This window comes from Telopea speciosissima, chromosome 5, assembly GCF_018873765.1.
Source record: "Telopea speciosissima isolate NSW1024214 ecotype Mountain lineage chromosome 5, Tspe_v1, whole genome shotgun sequence".
NCBI lineage: Eukaryota > Viridiplantae > Streptophyta > Magnoliopsida > Proteales > Proteaceae > Telopea > Telopea speciosissima.
Genome location: NC_057920.1, coordinates 65,223,939 through 65,249,319, shown reverse-complemented (window position 1 = coordinate 65,249,319; position 25,381 = coordinate 65,223,939). Strand labels below are relative to the sequence as shown.

The 25,381-nt window shown below is 38.4% G+C and overlaps 2 protein-coding genes across 7 annotated transcripts; both read right to left on the bottom strand.

Moving 5' to 3' along the window:
- Nucleotides 1-856: 856 nt before the first annotated feature.
- On the bottom strand, nt 857-3,209 carry LOC122662482 (transcription factor TCP8-like). Of its 6 annotated transcripts, none has more exons than XM_043858127.1 (2): nt 1,351-3,209; nt 857-1,277 (listed from the first exon to the last, which is right to left on the bottom strand). In XM_043858127.1, exon 1 carries the CDS (start codon nt 2,884-2,886, stop codon nt 1,393-1,395), a length of 1,494 nt encoding a protein of 497 aa, XP_043714062.1. In that variant the 5' UTR covers nt 2,887-3,209; the 3' UTR covers nt 857-1,277; nt 1,351-1,392. The 6 variants fall into 6 exon arrangements, with proteins under 6 accessions (XP_043714062.1, XP_043714061.1, XP_043714059.1 ...); XM_043858126.1 differs by having other exon boundaries at nt 857-1,282; nt 1,356-3,209; XM_043858124.1 differs by having other exon boundaries at nt 857-1,197; nt 1,370-3,209.
- An 11,384-nt stretch (nt 3,210-14,593) lies between these two features.
- LOC122660929 lies at nt 14,594-24,028 on the bottom strand. The gene is made up of 2 exons (XM_043856187.1): nt 23,868-24,028; nt 14,594-14,998 (listed from the first exon to the last, which is right to left on the bottom strand). Exons 1-2 carry the CDS (start codon nt 23,938-23,940, stop codon nt 14,784-14,786), a joined length of 288 nt encoding a protein of 95 aa, XP_043712122.1. The 5' UTR covers nt 23,941-24,028; the 3' UTR covers nt 14,594-14,783.
- Between the last annotated feature and the right edge of the window lie 1,353 nt (nt 24,029-25,381).

Here is a 25,381-nt window from a genome sequence, read left to right as displayed (position 1 = left end):
AATATATACACACTTGACTTGAGAAATAAGGCTCCGAGTCAACTCAGATTCTAACTCGGTGAGTCAAGTAAAAAACTCAAATCCCCAAAACCCAAGTCCCCAGTCCCCAACACAAATCACAAAAAAGGCTCAAACATGGAGGGTATCCCAATCTCAGTCAGAAAAGAAACCCATCAAAGGCATGGTAATCTGTAGCTCTTGAAAGTTATAAAACTCCAAAGGACACAAGCATGTTTTCCTAATTCTGGAAATGAGAGAGACACCAATCCAGTAGATTCCTCTTTTTTTTCTTTGCCTTTCAAACACCATTGAAGTCTGAAAACAACCAACAAACCCTCACCCCCCAATGAATTGAAAGTGAAAGAAATTAACTTAACTGCCTCCAAAAATTAATTTCAGGAGTTGTGGTGTTGCTGCTCTGCAAGTTGCAATGATTCCATGAAGGGAAGCCTCGATTAGTGTGCGGTTCACTTTTTTTATTCCCTCCTCCCCCCCTCCCCCCTCCCCCCCCTCCTTTGAATAGAAAAGAGAAGAAATGCTAGAAGAAGCCAAGCAAGTCAGGATAAGCAGATACTAATATATAAACATATCCCATCAGTCTTATGGAGAGAGAGTATTAAACCTTCAGAATAACTTGGTTTTCTTAACTCAAAAGAAAGAAAACATGAGCTATCGTCAAAATGAAGAGGAGGGCAGCATATAGGAAAGTATGCCCAACAGATTTAACAGCTTCACAAGAAAAGGAGGAAAAAATATGTTGCAGAAAAGAAACATGAAAAAAGAAGACAAGAAAGAAAGGAAATTGATATATGGGTTTTGTTGTAAAATGTTTTTGTTTTTTTTCTTGAAAGTTTTCTTCTCATACAAACAAAGAATTATAACTTCACAAACAAATATACTCACTATACAAACCTCCTCTATTCCTCTCACTGTCTATCTGCTGTTCCCATTTAGTAATCCCTTTGGACCAAACAAATAAGATTTCAAATTCATGTCAATTTAAAAGAAGAAAAAAAAATGAAGAGAAACACAGAAAGAGAAATAAATAACAAAAGCCACAGAAAAAGAGAATTGGGATTGTCTTCTTGGATCATCCAACCAGTGACCGAGGTGGGGATTCAAAGCACTCAAAACGCAAAATTAATACTCAACTCCTTCATCTCAACAATAAAACCAACCAACAATCTCTCTTCCCTGCTACCAAAAGAACCAAAACAAATAAACAACAAAAAAAATCAAACACAAATACAAAAGCTTGGAAGACGAGAAGAAATATATAAAAGGACCATTTAAAACTCCAATAACAATAACAGTTGAATGATTCTTAAGTATATCTATATATATTTTTTTATAAAAAGAAGCAATTAACCACCTTGGGTTTTATGAAGTTTGTTACTGTGAACTGTTTGGATGTTCATCACCACTATCATTGGCTTGAGGCTGGTGGGTATGAACTTGTTGTTGATGTTGATGATGATGATGATGATGATGATCCATGCCATGTTGTTGCTGCTGCTGCTGATGCTGCTCTGAACTCATACTCAACCCAGCACCTCTATTGTAAGCATTAAGAGCAGCCAACATCCCCAGATTCGATTCAGCGATGCCTAGACCCAGATGCTGAGGAGCTACCATAGACCCAAGTGGAACCGTACTAACACGACCACCGGGGAACTCAAGCCCACCAGAAAAGTTAATTCTTGGCATGAAATGCAGAGGTGCTTGAAGTGTGTTTCCACCACCCGCTGGTATTGACGTTGCTCTATACTGCCCACCTGCAGTAGGGAATGTCCACAAGGGTTCCGAAGGTCCAGCCCCAGGGGCTGCAGCGGCACCACCCGCAGGGGAGGAGGCGCCGCCCGTGACGGGTAGCATCCAGAATGCGCTGCCACCGCTGCTTGGGGCAGGTCTGACAGCCCACATTGCAGTCGCCGGCAATATGTTCGACGGCCGAAGCAGCCCAGCTGTCGTCGGTTGTTCTAGCTCTTGCCGAGGCTTACTCGCCGAAGGCGACGTCGTATCGCCAGTCTCCTGCTGTGGTTGTGCTTCCTCCTTGAACAGATCTTCTCTGAAGCGTTTTCTCAAATAGCTATCAGTAGTATCTCTACCAGCACCACCACTACCAGACAAAGCTTCACCAATCTGATCCCCAGTCAAGATATGCTGTTGTTGAGGATGAAACCCTAGCATCTCCCCGCCTGCGATGAGTCTCCGACCGGTGTCACCTTCGTCGTACTGATGGGGATGATGTGCGAGGGCTAATGCGCCATGGAAGGAATGAGGAGAAGATTTGGAAGGTGGAGCTGAAAGGGTAGAGCCACTACTTCGGAGAGAGACATTAAGGGTTGAAAAATTGGCAGGGATTGTACCGGTACCCGTGGCGGCGATGATTGCAGGTTCTGCTTGCTGTAAGAGCCACTCGATGGTCTCACCGTCGGATTTATGACCCAATTCACGCGTTAGTTGGAAAACCCTAGCGGCACAAGTGGCCGGCATACGGATGCGGCGACCCCTACCATCGACCTTCGTGTGCCTATCTTTCGATGATCGCTTGGTAGTGGTGGCAATCGAAAGCTGTTGCTGTTGCTTATTCTTGGAGGAATCGACGAGAAGGGTGGATTTGGTGGAAATGGCGAGGGAAGCATCGACGAGTCTGGGTGGTGGAGGGCTAGTAGCGGAAGTAGTGTTTGTAGATGTGGAAGACCCAACTCCACCACCACCACCATCTACTCCTCCTGCTACTGCTGCTCCAGCTTGGATGGAGATGGAGCCCATGAATGGGCCTGACACGGGGCTGGGACCTGGCCCTGAACGGCTTTCAAATGGGACCAACTGCAAAGAAGAAGAGTGTGGTTGTTTATTGCTCTGCGAGTCTGTTGATTCCATATTGGCCTTCTTCAAAAATCCCACAAGACACTTGTTTTCTCCTTTTTGTTGCTTTGATTGATCAAACCCATCTCATATCCTCTACTGCATCATCATCTCACTCGTGAGAGAAAGAGAGAAAGAGAGACAGAGAGACACTAATGGGCTTTTAGATTTGGTCTAGACACGTGCAGGTCTGATGCTATCTTAGACTCAGTGTGGGGTTATCTTCCTTCTGATTGACTGTTGTCCCCCCCTCTGCAAGAGAGAGGTGGGGAAGGAAAGACTAAAGAGATTAGAGAAGGGTCCTGCGAGTTAGTGCTTGAGAGAGAGTGAGACAGAGGGTTGGGTACTTGGGTTCTTAGGTATAGAGCTATAGGGTTACAGAGGCTATGAGGGACCTAAAAAAGCACAAATTTTTTTTTCTTTTCCTGCTGCTTCGAGCCTCCTTCTTCTTCTTCTTCTTCTTACCTTCTCTGCTTGGGGTCCAAGTCTAAACTGGTGGGGACTGGAAAAGTAACAGTAACCCGCTCGTGGGTCCTCGTAAGGAATGTTAAATGGGGTTTCTCTTGCAACAAATACAGAAGAGAATGTTACTATGAAACACAGAAATTTCAAGTTTTACCCTTCTTAGCTCTCTTAAACCCTCTTCTTCTTCACTGTCTACTCTTTCATCTTTTCCCTTATCTTCCCACCCTCACAGAGTCACAGTTTCACCAGTCCCTTTCTCTGTCTATTTTCTTAATAATTGATGATGATTCTAATCAAGTCCAACCAACCACTTGTCTTTCTCTCTCCTTTTTCTCTTGTTCTCTTCCTCTGATGAATTAAGAAGAGAACAGATATGCAGCAGTTGAAGACAAAAGAAATTGCAGAAAACAAACCCTTAATTCTTTTGGGTTTATAATTTACATCTATAAGTTAACCTCTCTATATTCTAGCTTCTATATAACCCAAAAATCTCCCTTCTTTCTTTGAACCCTAACCATTAAAACTCATCTCTTTCTCTCTCTCTCTCTCTCCTCTCTCTCTCTCTCTCTCTCTCTCTCTCTCTCTCTCTCTCTTTACCTCTTTCACAGTTTCACTTTAAAAATCTTTCCCACCTAACTCCACCAAGAAAGGGAAAAGAGGGAAAGAGAGAAAGGAGAGAATCCCATGTAGTGTTTCAATTGGCTTTGTTACTGAAATGGGTCAGGAAAAAGTCAGTGATGAGAGAGAAGAAGCAGAGTAAGGTGGTAAATTTTTTGTGGGTATCCAGGGCAGCAGCCAGACAGCACAGGTAATAGTCAGGTAAGCATCTAATGCTGAAGAACAGCTCATCCCAACACTACGACCTGTTTCAAATATCTGCCCTTTTTTTAATTTTATTTAATAATTCAAATAAATAAAGATAATAGTTTAATATTCATCAGCCAGTCAACTCCACCTAGCCCCACTTTCTCTATAAACAGTTCTTTATATGATTCTTTATAAAAAAATTAAAAAAAAAACCTAAAGAATCCATCCAAACAAACAAATCTCTACAACCCCAACCCTGCAACTGCAGCAACCCACCATATCTTCTTCTTCCTTTACAGTATAATCTCATATAAATTGTTCCTCTGCCATATCACCATCTCTTATCCCCATCTCAAGAATTCAAAAAGAAAATCTCTCTCTCTCTTTCTCTCAAAATATATGCATGGCATGGAAGACTTTCCAGAGTTGCAGAGGGTATAATCATACTTAAATTGAATATTTTTTTTATGGGTTTGAGTTATCTGATAATATTCTATATAGTTTGAAATTTTACTGTTGAATCTGCTGACTGTGGTCAGGACAATAACTGTAGATGCATCGCTCTCTTTGTTGGGTTCTCCATATAAGGATTCTTGATTGAGACTTCTCCCATGCCCTTTTCCTTTTCAATCCCATATCAACCAAAGGAAAATTAATTAATAATTTTATGATTATAAATTTTTTTTTAATAAAAACAATACTTAATGCAGCATTTTCATTTCATTATTCATTCACTTGTCACTTGTCCTTTCCCGGGTATAATGGGTCAGTTCAAGATTCCAGATAGCCTATACTATGCTCCCAAATCCGACCCGTTCAGGTTAGTGGACTGGGTCCTTTGATGAATCGTTATCTCCCCTGTTACTGTACGGTGTAGTACTGCATCGTGCGGCACAACAGAGGCCATGTGGTACAGCGGGTCACATGGCCTCTGCAGCGGCCGCACAATGCTACACTGCACCGTGCAATAACTGCATAGGATAAAAATTCTCCTTTGATAGAACTCATAAAAAAGGCTTCTTTGATGATATAAATTAAAAAAAAAGGGCGATGTTCTCTGCACTGCAGCGCATGAGGGTGCAGGATGCACCCATATACATGGGACGGAGTGGGGCGATCATTTCAGCCATCCAGGGGGCAAGGTGATCATTTCACCCACCCCTTGTGTCTGGGCGCATCTTGCGCCAGTTGCGGAGAACATTTTCCCAATAAAAAATAAGAACCTATCAGCTTTTTTTTTTTTTTTTTTTGTATTGTGTATCTTGCTATATTAATAGTGAACCTTTGCTGAAATTTCCCATATTATTTTAAACTGTTACAATATTTTATGTATAATTGTATTTAATAAATAGTCAATATAGTATATAAAAAATGAGGGAAAATAGGCTATCAAGTCGCGTGGCCCCTACACAAATGTGAGGGCCAATGGGAGCACATGCACAGGCATCCAATAGGAATAGGGTGGTAATTTCACACACTCCTATCTTTGAACACAAAGACCACACTACCAAGCAACATTTTTTTTTTTTGGGTAAACTAGCAGCGTTCTTGTCCCCATAAGATACATCAACATTTAGTATTGAATGTTGATAATTTCATTGTATAATCAAATTAAATTATATTCTAACACATCCAATAATATATATATATATATATATAATGAATAGATAAGGACTAACTGGGCATCCCTAGCGTAACCCTCTTGTTGGTTCAGACATGTTGAAACAACTTCCCCGAATTTTGATGGAGAAGGTGCACGCTACTAGTGTTGTAATCATGTCTCCCCATTCAGGCGGAAAGCCTAAGAACCCAAAGATTGCTTTGATAAAGTGTCATTCAATTCGATTATATGCCTTAGACATATCCAGCTTCAGAGCCATAAAACCAGTCTTACCTTTCTTTTTCCGCCTCAGGTAGTGAAAATTTTCATGGCCAATGATAATGTTATCACTAATTTGTCTATCTGGCACAAAGGCGGATTGAGCGGGGGAGATAAAATTGTCAAGAAAAGGTTTCAGTCGCAGGGCCAGGAGTTTGGTGATGATCTTATACGACACATTGCAAAGGCTGATTGGTCTAAACTCCTCGACGTAGCAAGCATTTGCCTTTTTTTGGGATCAATGGTAGAAGAGTGTGATTGACCCCAGGGGGGAGGTATTTGATTGTGAAGAAATCTTGAACCAATTTACACACATCCTTCTTTACCAGTTCTCAGTGATGTTGGTAGAAGAAAGCAGGGAATCCATCAATAGCAGGGGATTTAAAGGCTCCCAGGCTGAAAACAGCAGCTCGAATTTCATCCTCGCGTGGCAAGGATAATAGTTCGTCCGCTTGGGAGGTGGAGATACATGGGGAGAAAAGGCTACTAACAAAATCAGGATCTAGAGGACGCATAGTAGAGTAGATCTGCTTGGAGTATTCAGTGAATTCGCCAGCAATTAAGGGAGGTTCAGAGATTTTATCCCCATCAGGGCGACGAAGGAACAGAGTGTTTTGATAACGGATATTCCCGCGTGCAACAGAGTGAAAAAACTTGGTATTCCTGTCACCTTCTTTGATGTAGGAAACTCTAGATTTCTGCATCCAAAAAATTTCCTCAGCCTCCAAGAGGGCGAACAATTTTGCCTCGGTCATAGTTAAGAGGGAGATAGTATCATTGGCCGGGGGCAAGGATTCAAGGGAGTGAATGGAAGCAATGAGAGAGGGCTTTAGGGTTGAAATATTTTGGAAGGTGGAAATATTCCAACGAGCCAGAGAGACAGAGAGGGTTCCTAGCTTTGCAGACAGGTTGTGATAGAGACTAGAGTCCCAAACATTTTCAAAGAAGGGGTCAAAGTCTGGGTGTTTTTTCCATGCCGCCTGATAATGAAAAAATTTACGGTATGAGGTTGTGGTCGGGTTGGAATTTAGGATGAGGGGCTTGTGGTTGGATCCCAGGGAGTGTAGTGTCCTTAATTCAGCATTGGGCCATAATGAAAGCCAATCTTTTGACCCTAGGCAACGATCCAGATGGGCTAAGATGGTGTTGGGGGGCTTCCTTTTATTGGACCATGTATACCATGATCCAGTGGGGTGGATTTCCTTAGGGTCCCTGTCACCAATGAGGTGGGAGAGGATATCCGCCGAGGGCCGTGGTGTAAAAAAATCCTTACCTCCAAATTTATCTTTTGGTTCCAGAGTTTCATTGAAATCACCAACAATAATAAAAGGGTGAGGCAAAGTCGAAAGGTATGTAAGCAGAATATTCCAGAAACATCCCCTGTCCGCAGGGTTGGGAGGGGCATACAAGCATACAAGGCACCAGAGAGACGAACACGCCACATCATTAATGGTAATACAAATAAACCGATCAAAACAATCAATATTGTGTACAAGAATTTTTGGTTTTCTCATTCCCAAATTTACTAACTAAAATGAGAATTTTTATCCTCTCAATTGTGGAGCACTATCCAGTGCACCTTTAAAGTGCATCTGACGGTGGCCAAGAACATGTTCTTGAATTTTTATCCTCTCAAATGTAGTGGTCATCGTCGGATGGATTTTAATTGCGCACTGGGCAGTGCATTGCACTTGAAAGGATGAAAATCCCTAAAATGCTACCGACAACCCAAAGACACATGTACAGTTAGTGGTTTTCTAATTCTTTGATAGGACTTGTTCGTTTGAGTCTCATTGGGTCTACTAAGTGGATCATGGAAGTTTAGGTTGTGAATGTTAGCTTCCACAGGGTGGAACGGTAACTTCTTGTGTTCTTTTAAAATTGGTGGACGAAAAAAAATTACAAATTATTGTGTTTTTCTTAAGAAAAACCAAGTAGAGATCTCTTGCCCTAAAAAACAATCAATTCACCATATCCTTGGAAATAGAAGACTCCCAGGTTGTGTGGCATCTAATCCTAAACTTAGAAAGGGTGAAATGAGGGAAAATTATCTGTTCCATTTTCTGCCTTGTCCATTTCCCCAAGTCCCTCTAATAGGGGTTGGACCTCACCCAAGCAATGTGTCTGGGCAAGGTGGTCATTTCCGCCATCGCAACCCCTATTAGAGGGACTTGGGGAAATGAACCGGGTAGGGAAATGGAGCAGTAATGATCCGTGAAATAAATCCTACCCTAATGAAATGAAAAATCACAATTAGATGCCTCTGCGGGTGCTCTCATCAACCCCACACACGCAGCCTAGTAGCAATCCCCCTCCCAAATATTTATTATAAGTGGGGTTTCTATACCATGTAATAAATTAATGGGTTTCTTCTAGTAGAACAACAGGTTCCAAATATTGATGGGTCGGGTCAAGTCTTCCCAACTCCATATCAACTTAATAAATTTATTTGGCCCCACTAATAATAATCATAAATGTTTACCAAAAAAAATAATAATCATAATAATTAATAAGAGCTGCTTCAATTGGCTCCATTCAATTGTAATCTTAGTTAATTTCAACTAAGGGATAAAACTTTACCAAAAAAATAACTAGGGGGATAAAATGAGACAGACTCTCAAGGTTTTAGTTCACTATATCGGTGTCGGTATTGGTGATCGTCGATATTGATACAAACTAATACGGATCAGTCATATTGGCCTTTCAATCCTCAAAAAAAAAAATTTTATTAAAAAATCATCTTTTATCAAAAAAAAAAATTTTATTGTATCGATTTTTATTTTTTCTACTAAAATCAATCGAAAAATATCAATTTTATACTAATATCAATCACAGTCGATACCAATATTGATACAATTAAAAAAAAAAAAAAAAAGGATTAAATGAAGCAGGTGGAAGTACTATAAGGTGAGAGAGGGTCCAATTGGTTCTTGTCAATTTTGATCTGACTAGAATCGGTCCCAAAAATCCTAGAATGGACTCCTTAGATCTGAAAAGCCAACTATCCAATGCCAAAATCTCTAAATTTAATCTTTTCAAAATGGCCAAATTCAATTCCACCAATTCGGTTCCAATTTTTCCAGAACTGCAGGAGGGTGGTGAGAAAAAAAACAATAATAATAGAATTTTGGCGGGAAAGGGAAGGAGTACAGTGTAAATAGGGAAAAGATGGAGGGTTAGAAATGGGAAGGGGAAAAATAGGAGAGGTCGTAATGGATGAGTCCCATCACCCATGAGGGGCAGCCAGCTTTGTGGGGTTTGGACCTTTCGGGGTCTGGTGGGGCCCGAGGGGGGCCGTGATGTAATGATTGTTGGGGGAATTTTTTTATCACTATTTTGCCCCCACATGCGGTTCACGTGTTCTGCCCTGAGTCCTCCTGGTCTAACCGGCACTTTACAGATTTGGTGAAAATCTTTTACTGTGTGTGTTGTGGACTCAAAACTGCTTCACCTCAGATTCTCACAGGTCACACACCACCCCACACCACAACCTTGCAGTTTCAAACCCTTTTTTTTTTTTTTTTTTTGTGTTTCCCACACGCATGAGCTTTAGGTTTCTTAACTTGCACACTTGTCTGGTGGTGGTCTCACTAATATAGATTAATAGATGTGGGGTATTAATAGATGTGTATACCCCGTGAGATGTCAATTAAGGCTTTTGAGGTTTTTTTTAGTTGGTCCTCTAATCAAGCCACTTATTCAAAAATTGGAATTGGATTGTTTGAATCGGTGAATTCAGATCGCGTATTAGAGCAGTCAATTCTAAGGATTTTGAGACCAAATCATTGAGTTACAGATCTAAGGGACCAATTCTAAGGTTTTTGAGACCGATTCCAATCCAAGAGGACCAATACGATCCCCGATTCATGAGTTTAAAGTTTAGCCCTAACCAATACCTAATTGCTCTACAAGTAACACATGATAGAAATGAGAGAGACTTGAAGGGGAAAAGTGTGTAGCTTAGACAATGGTTTTTGAGGAGGGGATAGAGTTTTTTCCTTAAGCCACATTCAGATGTGCAGGGGGAGGGTATTGAGAAAGTATTTTGGAAAACATATTAAATCCCTATAGAGGCTTGTGAACCTAGGATGGTGTGGTGAACTTTCACCGCATTGTAAAGGAAAACTTTCTCCTTGAGGAAATGGTGTTGTTGGTGATGTATGATCTCAACTTAATCTAAGAAATGCTGGTGATTCTTCTTTGGAATTTTTTCGAGTCGTTTATACTGGGGGGAATTTTGTACTTTCAGGGATTAGGGTTTCTCTATATTGTACTGCGTGAGATGCTACATATAGGAGGTGTGAGGGTTTGTAATTTTATCATCAGAATAGTGGAAACTCTACTTATCACTCGGCTATGGATGTAATTCACCTTCGGTAAACCACGTAAATCTGTATTCTATGTGTTTGTCATCTCCTTTTTCGTTTTTCTTTTGCAAATCGTTGTTCTGCTACGTTTTTAATTCCTAACAAATGGCAATTTTCAATGCCCGTCTTTATTATAAATTTTTTACAACTGAAATGAAATCTAAAAAATATAAATTTATTTTTTTATGAGAAATCTAGCAAATATAAGTTGGACATAGCCTTTTGGTCTGAAACCATTTCTAAGTGTTTTTTTGGTACATTGGAAATTTCTCTTTCAACTTATAAAATTTTCCAATTCAACCATCCACATGAGGCATGATTTGATCCCAAGTCTTCATGATTTGATTCTAAGTCTTCCCTATCTACAGCTGGAGAACTTACTAAAAGACCCAGGATGGTACTTAAAGTGATTATCCAATTTTGATGGAATCTAAACAATATTTCTTATATGAGGAACATGATGGTCCACATCTTAACCTCTAAATAAAGTAGTGTTAGGTGGGATTTGGCCTTGGAATAGCCTTCCTTGGCTTCTCGAACTATCAAAAGCAACTCTGAACTTCACTATACATGTTTTAACTTTAAAACAAGGACCCCCTCTTACTTAGGCTAACTAGGAAATTAGCCCTTCAAGCCTCATCAGAAAGGCGTAATTTTGTAAATACTTGGTCTAATGTAAGTCTTTTGGTTTCCATCTAATATATTTCTTGTGTTTCTATAAATAAAAGAATAACAAAACAACAAATCAGAATAAAACATACAGGCCAAACAAAACATGAAAACAAAAAAATAGATCACACCTTTACCTTCGGCATGGCCATTAGCAAAGGGAGCAATCTAACTTAAAAGCTACATTAAAATAGGCAACATCCTCAACAAAAGCAATAACGAGGTCTTCCTTGAGCATCCTAAGAAACATCGTCTGAGATAAAACGAGATGTTACATCCCAACCAGAAGAACTTCTTGTGGCCACTGCATGTTTAGCTAAAGAGTCTACCAGTAAATTTATTTTTATGAAACAATGAGAGATATGCTACGAGATCCTACCAAGAAAACTCTTCACAACCAACCATTCTTGAGGCTGGGGCTCTTTGTCTCTGGTATGGAAGTCGAAGTAGTTCACGACGCAATTTTATTGACCAAGAGCCTACAATTTTCATCTCTAGTTATCACCTCTAACTGATTACCTATTATCCGAGGCCTAAATAAGTTTGAGTCATCACTTGATTTGGCTACTAGAACTATAGGTTTTTTTTTTTAAATAAAACAAAAAATGGTAATTAAAGGAAAGATAAAATGTCGGTTACAACATCAGAAATAGAAGTCACACCATGTATGTTGCTGGTTTTGATAACAAACCTATCAAGAAGAATAGATGTCCCAAAATCCCCAATATTACAAAACATAATTGTTCTAATGAGAGACTGTAATTGTTCCAAAATATGAGAAGTGTTCCAAAGATATGGAAAGGGGAACGATTCCTTGATCAATTGTTGTAACTTCTTAGATGTCTTCCACACTGATACATCACTCCATTCTTGTGAGAATGTAAATGTCAATCCTTCAAAAAGTCCCTTGGCTTTAGTATCAAGGTGATTGAGGGTATTGATGTTGCCTAATTATACCAATATAAAGCTAATGTCTATCAAAATTCAAAAACCCAACCTATTTTATTTAGTTTCTTGTTAAAATGTCCTCTACAGAGTAAGATAAATTGAATTGGTGATAGAATATTGATTGCATAGAAAAAGGACAATACTAGAACTATAGGTGAGGATGGTCTTTTACTTTCTAATTCTTTTTCTTTCATTTGATTCACATATGTTGTGCATGACCTTGTTAAAGAGGCTCATGTTTTACCCTCCACTTCTACTGAGATTTTTTGTTTCTTAGGTCTGGTGGTTTCGCCCACCTCCTTCCTGTAAATAAAGCACTATGGGTCCAATCTAGTAACCTTTTCTCACATGCACCCTACAACCACCATTTTTATTTTTTTTGGTGAACCCTACAACCACCATGTCGTAGCTATTAGTTAGTACAAAATTGTGAGGATAGGCTATCTCATCACCTAGTCTTTTGTTGCAAGACAAATCAATCTAGAATCCAACAAATGTTATAATGATTGAAAATTATTTAAAATAGTTACAGCTCAGTTTTCAGTGTTATGTGAGGGGATTGAAATTATTTCATCCTACTATGGATTATAATTTATGGATCGAGTTTTCCTCCACTTACGGTTAATGGGATCTCATTTAGAATGGGCATCAAAAAGATACTAATCCTAGGATGGGTTTGTGAATCCTAGGATGGTGGGTGAACTGTCCTTTATGAGTGGAAGAAAACTTTCTCCATAATTCAATAAAATGCATATTGCAATAAGGATTGAGTTTCCCTTCAACGACAATGAAGAGAGAAGCTCTTAAGCCACTGCATCTGAGCATTAGATTGCACTGGGGAAGAGTACTTTTGACCAGTCTAATCTGGGGTGAAAATTTAAGGATGAAAGTATGAAACTAACCCTTCAATAATTTAAGATCTATTTCAATCATATGTCCCACCATCTAACTTTTCAATCAATGAAGATTATGACATTTGATGAATAGAGAATAATGTGAATTATCCATTTGGTGTAATGCTAATGGGGTTGAAACTGAAAAAATAATCATATAATCACTAGGGCACAAAATTTCATTTCCAACTAATTTTTTGTGTTGCAAATATTCAAGCACGTGTAGACAAGGGAAGCCATTCATGGCCCATCAAGTTAGAAAAACCACTCACTCATAACAATAATATTGATAACAAAGAAAATTTTCTGTTTAAGCATCCAATAATTGAGTTTGTTCAGTGGTTGATGTGATGTGAGACATATAGAGGAGTAAGTTAAATTGGTCATATATCAAAATCAATATTGAATGCAAATGCAAACTTGAACACATTTTGGTATATCCTAATAGTAAGTTATAGATAATTATTAAAATTTATGATTTTTTTTTTTTTGTGAATGAAAAATTAAATTAGAAAAAAGAGTATAGTACTAAGACAAAGCCAAAAGGCAAGATGAAGGGGAGACCCCTATCTGATTGTTGACCTAATAAGATGATAATACATAAGAAACCAGGAAAGGGGGGGGAACAAATAATCCAAGGATAATACAATAAAAGCCAGGGATGGATAGAAACATCAATAAAAGGGGGATACATCAAAAAACCTAAGGCTGGAGGAGAAATAAGAGAAAGGTGAAAGGTCCTAATTCCTAAGTCCTAACCAATGGCAAGATGTCTATTCCTTAAAGTGTCTTGGCTCACATAACATATTTGAGACATTTATTTCTTATCTTAAAAGAACTAACTTCATAGATTTGTTTTATAGTACAGGACGAGGAGGTTCGTCTTTTTTTATTTCTTTCACAGTATTAAAGGTAAACTTACCAATAATATCACAAATTGACTTACCACTTAAATTTTTTAAAATCCACATCTATTTTCTCTTAAAAGGAAAAATAGTTCTTTGATGAAACCAACACTTACTAAGGATTCTTTTCCTAACAGATATAGAAAAAAGACAATAAAATCATAGGTGGTCCACATTTTCTTGAGAATTCCAACATAGACAACAATTTGCAATAAAAATATTTCCTTTGAGTAGGAAATCCTAGGTTGGGAGAGATAGAGTCAAAGCATGTCAGACAGTAAAGCTATGCATGGGAAATATTTGAACTAATCCAAACAATCTTATGTCAAAAGACTTTCTGAGATTTTGATCTAATCAAATTCCAAGTAAAGATAAAGGTAAAGATGAATTTTTTTTGAAGAATTTGGAAGCCATAGAAATATATCAGTTTAATTTATTCAGTAGAAACAACTATTCACAAAACTTTGTAATTTTTGCATCTTCAATTAATTGAACATACCCATCCCAATGGGGGTCATTTCAAAGGGGGAAGAGAGAGAGAGAGAGAGAGTGGGTACTAGCCTATGGTACACACGGTGCGCCCAGTCTTTTCCCAATTCTAATATAGTGACTAAATTTTACTTCACTTTCCAACCATAGATACAAAATTTAGCAATTATCTCTTTTGCTATTATTTATTCTTAAAACATGTACATCAAACTTATGGAGCCTTAGTGAAGCTTCCAAGTGACTCACCTGAAAAACCCACCACCCACAAAATTTCATAATCAATCAAAAAGAGAATCATAATTTGTTCAAAAATCATGAGATCTGAGTATGTGAGACTTCCTGCCTTTAGGTCTCTCACAGGATACTGCAATTCCCTTGGAGCTAAAAGTCCTACTTTCTGGAAAAAGAAAGAAACAACATACAGTTTTGCATTCCTCTGCTGGAGGAAAAACTCAGTTCATGTCTCTTATTTCCACCAATACATGACAAATCAACCAGATTTAGTTTTGTTTTGTTGGAAGATGACAGCCCAGACAGGAACACCGACGCCAATGCTGAAGGCGGTAAACACACCAAGAGACATCTTCAATCCCTGATACTTCATTCTGTCCAAGTTGTACATGTGCTTTGCGTGAATGTAGAATGGTTCATCATGGCCATGTCCTCCCATTCTCTTCACTCCAGTTGAGTGGAATCCTCGACCGACTGTCCACAACATAATTATCACTACTTCTTGTAAGGGCATAATATTAGTATAACATGAATAAGCATATAACAGAAAATCATCAGACACTTATTAAAGAACAATAAAAAGGAAAAACATCAGATATTGACTATGGTGCCATGATTGGTGGAGCAAGAATGATTCTGCATGCTAATTTCAGCCTTGTACATGATCAAATACCGGGCTCCCTTTGGTTGCAAGGGAAATTAAAGGGATTTGGTAACTTATTCAACACGATTGTATAAACTACTTAAATTTCTTACTTAGTAATGATGCTTTTTAGATGTGATTTTTATTTTATTTTATTTTTCAAATCTAAGGGATTTAAATGCAAAGCAAAGTGAGTTTTCATAACCAAATATAGAATGATTTGGAGTCAGTAATATATAATCATGTGGGGGTAATGATTACAAAAGTTTCTTTTTTTAGGTTCAAAATTTTTCATTTCCCTTCCCTTTAATTTCCTTTGCAACCAAACAGAAACTTGGTTATTTTACAGGAGAACGTGAGTCGGTTGCTTTGCCCTGGGAGAGTTGCTTTTATGGTTGATTAGACCAACATTTTGAATCAACCATGACCCTTCTCCACATTAAAGACAGTGCAATTCTTAAAGGAGATTGTGAAGCAAATGGCTGGAGTCTTCAACATATAAATAGAAAATTCAAAACAAAGTTAAGCTTTAAGCAAATATTAGATGCAAATCTTTACCAAGCCAAAGAAGATGGGCTAATTGTGTATGAAATGAATGTTCATGAAAATGAATGTCAATCTCTCAAGCTTCTTAAAGAAACAAGGAATAGCACACAGGATTGTTGATTTTGAATAAAGAAAAAGATACATCCAACATCATATGAACTACAATACTTTCAAGAATCATGCAGATTCTTCTTTTCTCATGAATATCTTGTCTAGTGTGAAAAATAAAACCAAGGATCGCATTTTGAGAATAGAAAATCACATCAACATCCACAGAACAAGAATATAGAAAGGGAAGGAAAACACATTGAACGCATTAATGGTGTAACAATTTGCCGGCATAGACGGAAAGCAGCCTGTAATCCTCATGAACTAGGGCGCACTGCTCAGCAGCGAGGAACAAAGGACGGTCCAGAACAAAACTCTGACCTGTTGCATTTGGTTAAGTTTGGGATCCCAATAGATCTGCCACATATGACAAGACTAACTGATAGGAAGGTCCGCTAAAGTATTATCATTTTATGGAACCCTGAAATCTTATTGAGAGTAGATGTAAGGAAATTAACACCAGATCAAGCAAAAGTCCCGTAATAACTAAGCATTAAGTAGAAACAACGCACAAAAAACCAAAGAAAAGAAACAGTAACCCACTATACAAGATCTCATGCACAAAAATAAAATCAGATGACTGACAACCATCTGATCTGTGCATGCTACTTCTTAATCTTTTGGAGTTCTTTTGAAATTTTTTAGACCAATCAAAGAAAAACAGTAAAATTCCATTGCTTGCAAGGTTTTGCCTTGGTGAATAATTGTTACACATCTCTTCAGGAGATCAATTTCATGGCTTGCAAAGCACCCAATAGATAATTGACTTGGTGAATAATTGTTAAGCATCTCTTCAAGAGGTCAATTCCTCCATACAAATCTACATAAAAAGTAAATTTGAAAGCATTTCTTAGGAGAATATATAGAAGTGAACTGCAATTAACTTGAAAGGGATTAACATAGTGAATCATGATGGCTCAGATACCATGTTACCATGTTGAGGTGTCCAACCCAAAGGCTTAAGTTATTAGATGGAGAAGCCCAACTGGATGAAATCATCCAAGGTCCCAGAGTTCTCCTGTGTGGCATTAATTCCAACAATTTCTAGGTCCTTTATATCATCCACTAAATCAGTGCATCACCTAGTTCTCCCTTCTCTCTAAATAAAATCCTAACCTCTTACCTACTGATGCAAATTTGTCACCAAACTGGGCTTCTTTTATTAGGAATAAGTCTAGGGTTGGGTTGTGTACATGTTGGGCCTTTGATCCCATGGGTTTTCAATGTAATAGGCCACTTCTATGGGCCTAAACTATGGGTAATTAGGTTGCATACGGGATTAGTTGTTTTAGTTCCATACTTAGTTTTATTTTGGTGTTTTTATTCATAAATTGAACCTGTTCAACCACTGGTTCAATTTAAGTGATTTTATTAGTTTTCTTTTATGTGTTTTGTTGGGCTGGGTTAGGACTGTTTTTTTAGTCTATTTCGGTTTCCTAGTCAGTTTAAGTTACCTAATAGGTTAACGATTGGGTTAGGTCATTCCTTTTTAGTGTAGGAGTCTATTTTTGAGTCTTTTATATAAGGTTGAAAAGGGGGCAAACATTTGACACGAATTTTGATATTAATGAAAGCTTTGGCTGCTCTTCTTCTCCATTGAAGATTTTTATCTTGTGTTTGATCAAGGCTGGTGGGATCGGTGTTTGATCCAATTGACACCTTGCGGTGGGAAGCCCAGGTGGTTCGACGGTGGAATTGGTTTTTGATACAATCGACACCTTGCGGTGTGAAGCCCGAGTAGTTCTTTTGAAGCACTCCTTCAAGTTCTTTGAAGATCTCCTTCAATTTCAAAATCACAACTCAAGAATTATTCAAGAACCTTTAACCAACTGAGCTGCCCTTACAACAAGAAGAAGTTTGAACCATCCAATCAATACCCATTCTTTTCCTAATCCTCCAAACCACCCCAAAACCCTAATTTCCCACCCATCTCTTAAAACAATCCCATCTCCCAAAATTCTTAACAAACCATTCAGCTAACAACACCTTCATATAATTGGATCGAGTATTCTCCTGTCCAATTGAAATTCTCAAACCAAGCTGTTTTCCCATCACCTCAATCAAACCACAACATCCCAACTATTTCTAGATATCATCCTACTACCCAAATTCTTCACAGACCAATCCAACCATCAGAAACATACCATAACTGAATCGAAATTCATTCCCTACACTAGGAATAATCGATCCAAACCCTAACCTTAATTTTGACCTAAAACCCTATTTTGACCAATTCGGACTACCTATTCATATCAGATCCTGGTTTACTGGCTCCTAGTTGGTTTCCTACCAATCTAGGACTACATTACCTACTGAATGGTATTGCACTATAACAGAGTAATGAGTAAAATTCCTTTGCGTCGCTCATGAAAATTAATTATAGACAGTGCCTACAGGATGTTATATGTAATTGTTACAAACTGTAAAACCAAATTGGTCGACAATTCCTCAAGATATTATTATCTATTATAATTTGAGTAAAACTTTTCAGACCAGCCTGTTTGATAAGCTTATCAATGTGGCCTAAATAACTACCACATGGCAGATTGGATGGGGGCTAAAAATTGTGGACAAGTAGACCCAAGGTGTCCTACCGGCAAGTACACATTCAGCCTAGACAGTTTTTTAAGTGGCAAAATAAAGGTTTGATGTCACAATGAGCATTGGCTATGATGAAATTCCGGGTTCCGAAAACCTTAAATTCGATAGCTTATGGGTCCACGCAAACTCTAAATAACTAAGTCAAGGACCAAGTGGCAGAATTGTAAATATTGTGAATCGTGTAGTTCCTTTTTTGTAATAAAAACAAAACCATGACTCAAGTGTAACAAAATATCATATGTGAGGGTATTTCTGGAATTATAATAAGGAAGGTAATGATGGAAATAAGAAAGAACAAATCGTATTTAAGTGGGACAGCAAATAGAGGGGCAAATATGTAAATTCGGGTTGCTAATTCAACCTCACGAAGGAAACAAAATCCAGCAATAAACCAGCATTAGGAGTGTTCGATTTCTCTACCAAATTGACTTGTATCGACTCGAATTTCAAGAAGATGTCGATTTCCCAATGCTCTATTGAATCCAGCCCACAATATGGTGAACCAACAGCTGGAGATTTGTCTAAAAATATCTGAAACAGATACTGGCGGAACAATGGAACCAGATTTGAAGTTCTGGTTAGAACTTCCAGTAAAGGTCAAATCTTGACTCGAAACTGTGCGATGTGAGTCATTTCTACTAGAGGGATGAGCCCTTAAATCTCAAACTGATCCGAAGGATATCAGGAGAGATCGATGTCAACAACTAGGGGCTGCAAGTACCGCCCAGAACAGAGTATCAATGGCAAACACAAAGGAAGAGGAATAGAAAAAGAAGAAGAAATACAAGAAATACAAGAAATAGAAAAGAGATCATACCTGGAAGGAGGAAGAAGAACTGGGTCGACAAGGAGAGGAGAGAGAACAGAGTGAACGAGTACACGGTTGCACACGCAGGTAAGCATAAACCAACTTCATTCAATTCTCTAAAATCCAACCAAGAATCAATGGGTACATGCTGTTATGTAGAAGCAAACTAACAAGTCCTAATCCAATCCTAAAATTGAAACAAAATTTGACTCTAACTTGGACTCTATCTAACTCCATCAACAAGAATAAAGAAAATTACAAAATAACTCGAACCCAACTTCATACTAACTCCTATTGTTAACCAGCTCCAACAAGATAAAATAAAAATTACAATTTAAATAAAAAACGCTAATTAAACCAACTCCTAACTGCATGCTACTTTGACAATCTTACCGAAGCAGGCTAATGTAGTCCTAGGTAGGTAGGAGACCTACCAGGAGCCAAACAACAGGATCAATCGCAAAAGGGGTTGCTGGTTCGAATGGACAGCACTAGGATTTAGGTTAATTCTAGGGTATTGGATGGGAATTTGGGAATGGGTCTTATATGGCTTTAATATGCAGGTGTAGGGGGTTATTATGGGATAAAAATAATTGGATTCGGGAAGGTTTTAAAATTCTGCAGAGTTGCAGGTTTTAGGTTTTAATGGAGTGGAGGAATGGAGAGGATAGAGTGGGAGTTATGAGCTGGGTTTAGGATCGAGTGTAGGGAGAAGTGTGGGGGTTGTATGCTGGAAGTTTGGTTTGAAACTGATGGACAGATCTGAAGTTATGAAGGAGTCCTAGTTAAGGTAGGAGTTGCAGGTCTAATGGAAATTAGGGTTTGATGGATGGAGGGGGGTGTGGAGTAGGTTAGAGGATGAAGAGGGGAAGAAGAAGAATATATGTAGGGAACTAATATTACTTATTGGTTTGATCTCCTTCAAAGGCAGCAGCAACAGCAGCTTAAAGAAGCTCGATTGAAGAAGAAGAAGAACCTCCCGGGACTGGACAGACGCAAAGAGTCGCAGGAGTCCACCCACCCTAGCACCTTGAGATCCACAAGGCAACACTCACACAAGGGAGCAATAGCAACAACAAAGGCAGCAAGCATAAAGCTGAGTTTTTATTAATCAAAATTCGTATGTAATGCTGGCCTCCCTTACAAACTTATATAGAAGACTCAAAAATAGACTTAGACACTAAAAAGGAATGGCCTAACCCTATCCCAAACCTATTAGGTAACTTAAACTGACTAGGAAACTAGAATACTAAAGGAAATAGACTCAAAACATGGCTGGACTTATAGAGTCCTAATCCAGCCCAACTTACATCACATGACCACTTAACCAAGTCACATGATCACTTAAATTGAACCAATTGGATGCAACCAATTTGAACCGGTTCAATTAAAAAACATAAAAATAAACTAAGTATTGGGCTAATCCCGTATGCAACCTATATACCCATATTTTAGGCCCATAACAGTAGCCTATTACATTAGAAACCCATGGGATCAAAGGCCCAACATGTATGTAAACCAACCCTAGACTTATTCCCAATGAAACAAGCCCTATTTGGTGATGAATCTGCATCACAAGCTGCTCAAATAAGCTTTTTCCTTGCAGATTAGCTGTTGAAAATATTGATTAAAGGGGTTATCCTCCCCTACACTTGTCCTATACTCAAAATTCTTTTCTAATTGCATCTAAAAAGCAAACTTCCACCCCTTTTTCTCCCTTGATAATTTAAAAAATCCCTAAATTAGCCCTGGTCCCCTCTCCTTTCCCATAGCCCCCCTTCAGCAGCACACCTCCCGTGCTTCCTTTCTTCTATCCTCTCTTTTGCTTTAACCCTATTTGAAAATGGGTTACTACAAGCTCAGATCATCGGATTTATCCATAGAGTTGTATACCAGATCTATCCCAAGCCAATTGGAGGAACCCACCTCAACATTAAGGCCAACCACTTCCTGTAAGACTCCTCGTTGTACTCTGACCGAAATCTGCCAGCCCATTGATGTTGTTGGCGATCCAATAGCCGAAATCGAGCCCACCCACAGTAGGAAATGAGGGAATGTAATCGTATTTGAAGTGTCAATGAAGACGATGATGGTGGGAGAAGATAGAGAGCAAGCAAAATTTAAGGAGATTCTACTCCCACCATCATTCTTTCTTTATTTCTTCAAATTGGTGGTTACTGGTGAAGACGATCCACCTTGCACCTTGCTTCATACAAGTCAAATGGTCGATGGATATTTGTAATCATTAAGGAGAGTGGTAAACCAACTCAAGAAGAGTAGAAGAGAGATATATCGTTCGTCTAAATATAACACCACTTCATTATCTCTCAGTTGCTTATCACCATGAAGCATGAAGCCATCCATCAGAGGAATTGGAACCTTGGATGCACCAAATGATAGAGCGCATCTGCCATTTGATTATCATCAGCCACTAAACAAAAAAGCAGCCAATTCCATGATTCCCTTCCCTTGACCCTTCTGTGTGTTAACCTTTTTTTTTTCCATGATGATCTGGAGCCCAATTTAAAGCAACTAAGATATACAGAGTGGTTTGCAGGAGGAGAGGGGAGGGGTAATTTAGGGATTTTGAATTATCAAGGGAGAAAGATTCTAGGCGAATCAGAATGGAAGTTTGGGTTGTGACTTAACAGAAACTGTTAAGGAAGTCATGAGTGAGTCCACATATGTATTTCCAGCTGAACTACCCCCTGGCCCCACCGGAAAGAGAAATACAGCACCATATAGATCTCCTACCTAAAGCCAACCTGTTCAACAAAGGCCCAAAGAAAATAGAAGATCGGATAGAGAATCTGAAATCTATAAATGCCCAAGTGAAGAGTACCCTTGAGAGAACCTACCAAAAGGAAAAGAAGTTTGTTGACAGATGAAGGACGGAAGGAGAGAAGTTCAGTTTGACGCTGGAGATCTGATTTGGGTGTATCTATCCAAAGAAAGATACCCCCAATGGAAGGTTATCATAAGTTACAGCCAAGGAAGGTCGGGCAATGTCAAGTTCTTGAAAAGATGGGAGAAAATGATTACCAAGTGGAAATTCCCAAAGATTTAAGCATTACAAACATGTTCAACATCTCACCCCCATATTTTGAAGAAGAAGATGCAAGCTAGAGGACAAGCTCCATTCGAAGAGGGGAGATTGATGAGGACCATAGTTGTCACGTCATCTAGGCGACCCAAAGGCGTTGGAGAGGGTTCAAAATCAAGGCGACACCAACTAAGCGAACAACGCGTCCAAGGCGCCCGCCTAGGCGACCAAGCTGACTGGAAGCCTAGGCGACGCCTTGACCAGTATTATGAGGACATGATTTACCTTTACACTTCTAAACAAGGAGGAGTAGGGATTTTTATTTTTTTTTTGGTGGGGGGGGGGGAAGTTGAGCATCCAAATCTGTTAGGAGGTCCATGAGGCTAAGGCAACAAGCCCAAGAGACACTGTGGATTCGACAGCTCAAGAGAACAAGCCAAAGAACATTTCTGACCCAGCCCCAAAATCTAGAGGATCCAAGCACAGTCCAAGAAGGTTAAAAAACTGGAAGCCACAAAGAAACCAGGTTAGTAGGGAAAGGAAATCTGAAGAAAAAAAGTTATGAGTAGGGGATTTCAAGTAATTATAGGGTAGGTATAGGGGAGGCAATAGAATTTTTCACTTATGTAAAGATGGTACACTGGCTAGTTGAATACAACATAAGGGAACTGTTGCCCTGTCGAAAAATAGCAATAAAGATATTGGACAGAACAAATTAAACAGAGAATAATAATACCACATGCAGATTTGTATTGTCAACTTGTCACCCAAAAAAACAAATCTAGAAGAGAAAGAATGGAGAAATTATTTGCAAGTAAGCAAACAATCACCCCCCCCCCTCTCAACCAAAAGAATCATGGACACCAAGTTAAAATTTAATTGGGCAGCCACCCAAAACCAAGATTCCCCCCTACACCAGACAGGATAGGCTACGTACAGGTGCCTACCACCATGGCAATCCCAGAAATGCCTTGATAACCAAAAATAGACAACTCATTCTCAACCAAGGGAAACCAGGATAGAAGACTATATTCATATCACATGGCATACAAATTCAACAAAATCGGAGCCAGTTTAATTAATCCACATGTACAAATAACATAGAAAGAAATAAAATTACTGATATGTAATTGGTTATGGTATACTGGTATATAGTTCAAATTGAAATCTGTACTGATTGTTATGAAGACGCATCCTTGAACATCGTTTTTTTTTTGTTTTAATTGTTGAGCCAGCAGGAGTCCTATTAATTTCAGTCAGCTTGAAGGGCCAATGTCAATTTCAGCTGTTTCAATTGTTGACCTCTTATGTCCAGTTGTTATCTATATCTATGATCAAACCATAAGACGTCATCATACATTATAACCCAATCTAGATCAATTAGAATTTAGAAGGTTCTTGTCAAAAGCAACAAAATTGAATTTTCAAAAATAAGAAAGTAAAACCAAATATAATTGATCATGGACTAAAGAGGCAAAACAAGAAAGGCCTAATGTTTTGATTGAAAAACATGAATCTTGTTAACGATCGATAGATACAGGTTTGAAGCAATCGACAGAGAACGATGGATCGCAAAATGAGACATAAGGCTGACCTGATTTCGATAGGGCAGATTCAGAAGAGGTCAATAACTTCAACCCCGATCTTACTCCACTGTTCAAAGCCATGGATTCAAACACGAACAAAAACCAAAAGGCAGAAAAATCTAAGCTTTGATCGCTCTCTCTTGCAATCTCCGGCTCCTCTTGCCCTACTAGTACGAATAAGCGAGAGCGATCCGGCAAGTTATTATACCTTCAGCGCCGATCCAGTACTCGGAACCACACACTTCCAACGAGAGACACCCTAGTTACAGTTGGATTGGAATACGTATATTGATCAACACAAATACCAAGGCACCGTCTGGTATGCATTCTTGGAATGCATTTTATGTCGGTTTCACATTCTCGGATGATAAAAATAGTTGTGTTTATCATCGAGAATGCGAAATCAACATAAAATGCATACCAAACACAGCTCAAGTATTCCAATCTAACTGTGCTCATGGACTTTTCAAGGCGATTAGACCTTTGGGGTTACTTTCCCTCCTTGGGCTAAATTACACCTGAGTTTCTTTTCTTGGAATCCAACCATAGCCTAATGTTTGAGGTGCCTCGAGTTGGAACCACGTTGGAAATTTGATTTTTTGATGCAAATGTATTAGATTATAAAGTATGGTAAAAGTTAGTGCATATGATCAGCAGTTAAGTTTTTAAGTTAGATTATGTTTGAGATAGATTATGACATTTAATAATTTTTAAGAGTTTTATTTTGACTTTTGAGTCTATTTATTTTAAATTAATATTAATATATTAATTAGGAGTCCTTTTCTTGAGTCAATCTAAGATTTTAGAATGTTTTTATATGTGTAAAGGAAAATCTTGTTGTAATTTGTAACTAAGGTTGGTGGGGGGGGGGGGGGGAACCATAATCTTACTTTTTTGCCCTCTTTAGTATAATATATTTTTTATTTTAATTAAGGTAAATCAACTCATTTCACGTGCCTACTTGAAAAAATTTTGTACCTTGTAATAATGACATAATGACAAATCACTTTCAAATTATATTGAAACTTTTTTTTACCATATGCAATAAATAACCTTCGGGAATAAGACAAGGGACAATCAAAAGAATGTTATAACTTCTCATTTAACCATTTTGATGACAACAAGATGCACTCTATATGTAATACGCACACATCAATTGGAGATGATTGGAGTACAAAATTTGAATTTTTATTGAAAGTTTTGGAACTGTTCAGCATACTAGATTGGTATTCCAAACACAATTTCTTCTTTTCTCTTTTTCTCCTCTATTGATAATAAGTTTAGCTTTAGCAATTCTTTTCTCTCTTTCACATCAATTTCTAGTTTTTTATTTTGTTACTAGCATAAAAATCATATTTTTTTTTCCTGATTTCATGACTTCATTCCTCAAGTAGTGGAAATTTTCTAAAACTTCAAGTCTAACTATTGGATTTCATTTCTGCTCATTTAGCGATTGGTTTTTGTTCTGCACCTTCTTACGGTTTCAAAATTCTAACCTGAAACTGATTTCTCTTTATTTTTC

Coding starts and splice junctions, on each gene's coding strand:
- LOC122662482 (XM_043858127.1), bottom strand. CDS start 2,886: ATGGAATCAACAGACTCGCAGAGCAATAAACAACCACACTCTTCTTCT.
- LOC122660929 (XM_043856187.1), bottom strand. CDS start 23,940: ATGGCTTTGAACAGTGGAGTAAGATCGGGGTTGAAGTTATTGACCTCT. Junction 14,999..23,867: donor ATCTGCCCTATCGAAATCAG/GTCAGCCTTATG, acceptor TGTTGTGGACAG/TCGGTCGAGGATTCCACTCA.